Source organism: Paramisgurnus dabryanus, chromosome 6 (genome assembly GCF_030506205.2).
Source record: "Paramisgurnus dabryanus chromosome 6, PD_genome_1.1, whole genome shotgun sequence".
Classification (NCBI taxonomy): domain Eukaryota; kingdom Metazoa; phylum Chordata; class Actinopteri; order Cypriniformes; family Cobitidae; genus Paramisgurnus; species Paramisgurnus dabryanus.
The window spans coordinates 24,719,078-24,725,856 of NC_133342.1; the positions used below are offsets into that span (position 1 = coordinate 24,719,078).

Here is a 6,779-nt window from a genome sequence, read left to right on the forward strand (position 1 = left end):
TCACAGGTATTTCACATAGGAAGGCAATTCGAATAAAATAAAATAAAAATAAATAATGTACTGCGATAAAATACTTTTTACTGATTTGGTCTCCCATCTATGTAAGTATGTATGCAGTTTGACATCAGATGGCAAAAGCTGAGTCTTTTTATTGGCACATTACAACATTAAGACTGTGATGACAATGATAGAGAGAAAGGCATAAACAAGGGATATTGCCACATGTTTAACCAATTATATGTCTAATTATTGTTTACATAAACCACCTTTTTTTTAAAAAAGGCGCTTTTTGGGATTCAGTTGTCAACAGCTTAAAATGGGAGATCTTCGTCAAACAAACTGTGTCTCTATTTTTGTCTATATTAAGAATCTAATGACACACTTTCTCATTTCGCCTTTGATCTTTGCTTTATCAAAATGTACTGGAACTTTTAAGTATATTTCAAGGCAGGTTGTAAGAATTATTCATCTATTTTTTACTTCTCCATTTTTTATAATAGATTTTTTGTCAGTCTTAATAGGCATTAATGTTCAACAAAGTTGCTAAGTTTAGGAACTGTTTGTACACAAGAACAGAATGAAAATTCATAAAACCCAAACAAACAGTTTCGACAAAATTGAAACAAGTTAGACAGGTGTCTGTGCAATATCTTAAATAAAAAGTCTGAACAGGAAAACAAACAAATAATACATACATGTGAAATCATAATACAGAAGTGTGTTGCAAGATGCATTACCCATTGTTGCCTTTTGTTGTCTAGGTTTCTTAAAGTAAAATAGTCTCAGATGCTGGATTGATGGTGGATTAATGCTTATCAATTCTAATCTGTGACAATTACATCATCAAACACGTTACATTGTCAGTTGCTTTAAGGTTATGAGATCATTCAAGACCACTGAGATATCAGTAAAATGCAGGAGATGTGAACAGGAGAGAGATTTTAGCTCTGAGCTGCCTTAACAGTATATTCCGTAATGTGCAAATGCACAGCAAAACCTCCAGTGTTATAAATGAACACCATATCAGTGATATTTTTCGTATTCTTCATAGAAACCATCATGATACTGCTGTATTATGTGGTTAAGAGTGCAAAATTAAGTCTAAAAATTATCAAACACACCAATGACCAGAAAAAAATGATTACATTATGGTATTAATATCAGCATCAATAAGCAAACAATATCATTTTTGGCTTGTAATAAAACAAAAAAATCAAGGGTCAGGTGCCCAGCTAAAGGAAAAACTAACATTATTTGGGTAAATTCTTGTTATTAATCTGTTCGTCAGTGATTCTGTTTGTTAACAGCAGGTGTTCATCATTATTGTTCATTCATCACTTCATTATCTCATTAAAGTCCATGTAAAGTCAAACCAGAAATTTGTTTCCAAATACATTAGAAATGTTAGAAATGCATGTAATAATGAATTGTGAATTTAGATTGTTAAACAGTTTTCGTCATTTCTGTTCAGGATTATTTGGCCACTACAACATGAATGGATGCCCGTGATTGTGTCATCATGCCACTGTTGTAGCCCCGCCCTTAACACAAACACGAGCATCCATGTTTTAGTGGTGTTTAAAAGTTGGGCGTTGTTTCAGCGCTGTCAGTGGACATGCCCCCAACTTATTTAATTTAGTTGCCATTTTTCCTTGATAACACATTTTTCTGTGGTGTGACAAACACACTTAAAGGTCCCGTTTTTCCTGATCCCATTTTTCAAACTTTAGTTAGTGTGTAATGTTGCGGTTGCGGAGCATAAATAATACCTGCAAAATGCTAAAGCTCAAAGTTCACTGCCAGGCGATATATTTTCTTTAACAGAAATCGCCTTTCAAAGCATACAGCGAACGGCCGGTTTGGACTACAGCCCTCTACTTCCTGCTTTAATGCCCTCAATATTGGAGTTTTTGATTAAACTCCGCCCACAGGAATACGTCAGTCACCAGCTAAGCTCAAACGCTCTGGCTAAGCTAAGCTGCTATCGCATCACAACCAACATGATCTCATGGAAAGTTGTGTTATAGGCCTAGTCATGCAAAATTGTATACATTTATTTGTGTCCATGGCACGAAATTCAGCATTTTTTTCTTGCCTTGAGCACGAATGTCTTTTTCATTAGGATGTTCAAAAAATTTATCAGAAAGTGATTCTAACCCCAACCCCAAACAACAATGAAAAGAAGATAGGAAAATACATAAACAAAAAAGAAAGTTGTGCAATAAATTTATGTAAACATACGTATTTGTGAAGGAGGGACTTCATAGAACAAGGAAGACTTCACCCCGTTTTGAGGACAGTGAAAACAGCGCTATACAGATAAGTCAATTATGTGAAAAATACCGCGTTTTTTTACACGTGAAACATGAACACATGTTATATTGCGCAGTGTAAACACAATCAAAGCTTCAAAAACACAGGAAGAACGGGACCTTTAAAAGGATAGTTCACCCAAAAATGAAATTTCTGTCATCATTAACTCACTTTCATGTTGTTACAAACCCACATAAATGTCTTTGTTCTGATGAACACAAAGGAAAATATTTTGAGAAATGTTTGTAAGCAAACCATTCATGGACCCCATTTACTTACTTTTTTCCTACTATGGGGGTGAGCAAATGATGACAGAATTTTCATTTTTGGGTGAACTATCCCTTTAATAGTGAGACTTTACAGAGACTTCAATACTGATTTAGTGTTACTTTCCAAGACTAATAATTTTGAACACCCATCTGGGAGTGGATTATACGATTATAAGAGTGTTTATTTAACACTGGGGGTTTTGCTGTGTGTAAGCCACAATGTCTTCCATAAGCATCACCACCTTCTCTAACACATCTATTCTTTCATTAAAGGCCTTAAAGTATCTTTCATGATTTGGTGTTTATCCTACTTCTCACTTATACTTTTAATTTATAGGTAGAACAAGGTATGCATTTAACAAACATTACCACATCATGACTGCACCTCTATATTTGCAGCTCTAAAAATACTATCCAACGTTTAAGAAAGGAATCTCTGTAAAAAGTCAACAAAATAAAACTAAACACACACACACGTCTGAAAAACCATCCATAATCCATTCGTCACAATTGCACTGAAACATGCAAAGGTTTAAATCTCAGTTCTGTCATACATTTGTGCCTACCACTGCATTCAGCACTTTGTGCTGTCATTTCAAATTTTAAAATGCAACCTCTCTTTATATTATATGAAGACTTTTGGAAGCTCAGATTTTGGTGAAATGAAAGTGTTACCATACCAGCTTAAGTAGTCTGTCTATTTTCATTCATTCATTTTTCACCCAGCCATTCATTCATTCATTCTTTCTTATTTTCTTTCTGTAGTAAGTGGTGGAAGTATTGAAAGGCTTTGGAAAATAAGACTGCAACGGAATTAATGGTATTTGTTTAGACAAAATAGTACAAATGTCTTAAAGAGGAATGTATCTGAAAAAGGAATGCAATGCTTGTGTCAACATTATACAAAAATTCGCTCAAAAAATTTGTAAATGAACAACCCCTCCACAATCTATACATTCAGGCACTGGAGAAAAAAATAACATGCCTATATTTAACTAAAAAAAGGTTGCACCCAAATTCCCTTGAAGGAGCAAGGGAACCGAATCCTTAAGTTGGCATTCCTGCATTATTCTACTCAGTAGTAAGGTCATGTGCTCCTTCTTCTCCAGATCAATACTGAAGTGAGCACCTGAGGGTGCCTGTAGTGTCCATCCCGGCAATAGGAAAACACCACTACAGGTAGAGTCTTACAGAACCAATAAACCTCTTCTTCTGTTTTTGGGTGCGTCACTCCTCCGCTGTGGACCCTGTGATCTCCAGTTTTAAGGACCAGTTTCCCAGACTCGATCTCAGTCTTGTAAATATATGAGGGCTTTACAAAAAAGCTAACTTGAACAGCCATACAATGGCTAAACATAAACCATATATCTACTATTTTGATAATTCTCTACTTATTAATACGAGTCCTTGATCTCGGTCTGATCAGCTTACGTGAATAAGTCTGAGTGCTTTGGAAGCGATGAGCGGGTCCGAGCCGGTGTTAGCCGCTGTCGGAGGAAGTGTGCGGGGCAGTGGAGGGGGACCGTCGTCGTCTGGAGGGTGTCCAGGATCGTTCCGAGCCCAGTGACGCCGGTCGGAAGCGCTGCATGAAGCCATCTAGGAGGTCCTGCTGCTGCTGAGTTATGGCTTGGGAGATCAGACAGGGCAGAGCCTGCAGGCTGCCGGTGACTGCGTCCAGCTTGTCCTCCAGCGTGCCAATGCGCTTGTCCAGCTCCTCACTGCGTTCCTGCAGCTCTGACACCAGGTCGTACATCACATTTTGTGTCTAGAAGAGTGCATTGAGATGGAGTGAGATTAACTGAAATCAATCGATCGATCAATCTGTCTGTCTCTTTATCCTGTTGGGGACTCGTAGCCAAAACAGCACATGCTGCTGGTGACCAGCTGTGCTGCTTTTCTATCCAGAAATGTATCTATAGAGTATTAGTCAATCTATGGTTATCAAATTAAATGATTTTACTAACAGACCAAAAAAAAAGCTTTTCTCCCTCTTTTGTTTCTGTCTAGATGGCTGCATGCCCAGTAGGAACAAAACATTTGAATCTACCTTTGCCAAGTCCACCAGAGTGTTGGCCTGGTCATTGAGCTTCCTCTGCTCCATTTTCACACTGCGAAGCCTGAGAGGAGGGCAGGGTTATGGAGGGGAAGGGGATCAGGAGGAGGGGGACATTAGGGAAGAGTAACAGATTCCTGTCAGGAAGGCTCAATAAGGATGAGGGATAGAGAGAGAGTGGCCTTCATGCAAGCATTCACAGTCCTGTTTGCCATACCAGACATGCAAACCCAATCTATGAAATGTAAAGAAGAGAAAACTCTTAACTTAACGTTCAAACATGACACATCTCCTTTTGCCCCTGCAGGCACGCGTCAACCATTCACAAAAAAAGCCATCCGAGAGCCTCGTTTTTTGTGGATGAGGTCAAAGGAAGTGGCAAACAGCTGAGGTAGAGGTTTATGTGACCGCTGAAAATGCTTGTGAGAATGGCATTGCTTGCTGTGCGCTTGGTTCTGAACAAAATTTTAAAAGAATGTGTTAATGAAGTTTTTTTATTGTGCCATAGCAACTATGAAAGAGTACTGGGATGACTCTAACCATGAGGAGACATTGTAAGAAAGGCTGCCTTAATATCCTGCCTGTTAGGTGTTGTCATTCAAAGGAATGCAAGTCATCCACTCCAATCTGTGAGTCGTTAACTAAATGCCAAAATGTTCGTTTGTTTTCATTACAAGCTTAATGGACTTTTAAGTATCCGAGAATAAACAAATCTGGAGATGCAGGACATGGTCAGCATTCTTTCTAATGCAAAAGCTCCATATCATCTTGCATCAAAGCCCTGGATGACCCTACGTGTCTTTGCTTTGAGCAAATCGTCAAGTAAGTGCCTGTGGTGAAAATGTTTAATTTATAGACACAGTCTGTGAATAGGTAAAATATAGTTAAGCTTGTTCAGTAAACCATAAAAGCATTAAACTGAGGTTTTATCTGTTTGTTCATTTTGCCTGTATCCTCTAGACACACAAGCTGGGGCTATCAATGCAAGTTAATACAGAGATTTACACGTCTGAATAATGGAATCGGTGCAAATGAACAAATCAACACTCCCAAAGATGCTTCTCTTTCGACAGGTTTCATAAAACCATACAGCATTTAGTAATGTTGCATCTTTTTCATTCTAGACTTAGAATGGAGAGAAGCAATATAGGTAACCAAAATCAGCATTCAGCTTCCAACTCCATGCATATGAAACAGAGACAGGGAGGATGTGGGAAGAAAAACACAGAGGACAAAACTTACTTCTGAGCTCTGCGGTGATAGAGCAGAACGAAGACAAAACACAGTTCAAGTTTAGAAAGCACAACATATACACAACATGTGAGCCATTACACTGCACTATAACCACAGGGTAAGGGGTTGGGGAGGGAAAGGGGAGAAGGACAATCATCACATTACAAAGAATAACATGCTGGTTCAGTTCTTTACTCCTGTGAAGGACGTCTGTATTCATTCCTAATGTCTTTGACCAGATTGACGGGAAGTTTAAAGAGCACCTATTTTACCTTTTAAAATTTATTTTGGTGTGTAAGTGTGTATTAGTACATGTTAACGATATGCAAAAGGTACAAATCCCAAAGTAAACGATGACGCGAGTTATCGTCTCCAACGTAAATCTCTTTTCTTGGACTACAACAAGCACCTATTGTCCGATTCACGTTTTTAAATTTCCTTTTGGTGTGTAAGTGTATTAGTACATGTTAACAATATGCAAAAGGCAAACACCCCAAAGTAAACAATGACGCGAGTCATTGTCTCTAATGTAAATCTCTTTTCTTGGACTACAACAAACACACGGATTGTAGGCTACAGTTTACTTCCTGGGATTGGTGATGTAGACAAATCGAAATTATCATAATTCCTCCTGCTTCAGACTCAGCCAGTAAGTTAACTCCTGTTAGCAACCGAATCTTTCAAACATAGTAAGGAGCGTCACATTTCCGGCTAACGTCAGAGGTTTTCAGGCCAATCACAATGTACAGATTAGCTGGCCAATCAGAGCTTTTAAAATCTGTGCATTTCAGGAAGAGAGTGAAATCTTGAGCTACAAAAATTTACATTATGTGGAAAAAATAATGTGTTTTTTTAACCATAACCCATGCGAACACATGTATTATACCAAATGCACAAAATAACATTGTTTT

The 6,779-nt window shown here is 38.0% G+C and overlaps 1 protein-coding gene across 4 annotated transcripts in view; it reads right to left on the bottom strand.

Moving 5' to 3' along the window:
- Positions 1–512: 512 nt before the first annotated feature.
- Positions 513–6,779, bottom strand: part of kcnn1a (potassium intermediate/small conductance calcium-activated channel, subfamily N, member 1a) — a 49,095-nt gene continuing 42,828 nt past the window's right edge. For 2 of the 4 annotated variants that reach the window (XM_065276291.1, XM_065276287.1), the window contains exons 8-9: positions 4,630–4,699; positions 513–4,347 (exon numbers count right to left, since the gene is read on the bottom strand). In XM_065276291.1, coding sequence (XP_065132363.1) covers positions 4,063–4,347; positions 4,630–4,699 — 355 coding nt within the window. In that variant the 3' untranslated portion in view covers positions 513–4,062. Of the gene's footprint in view, positions 4,348–4,629; positions 5,974–6,779 lie in introns of those variants that run through there. The other 2 variants (XM_065276289.2, XM_065276290.1) reach the window with 2 other exon arrangements.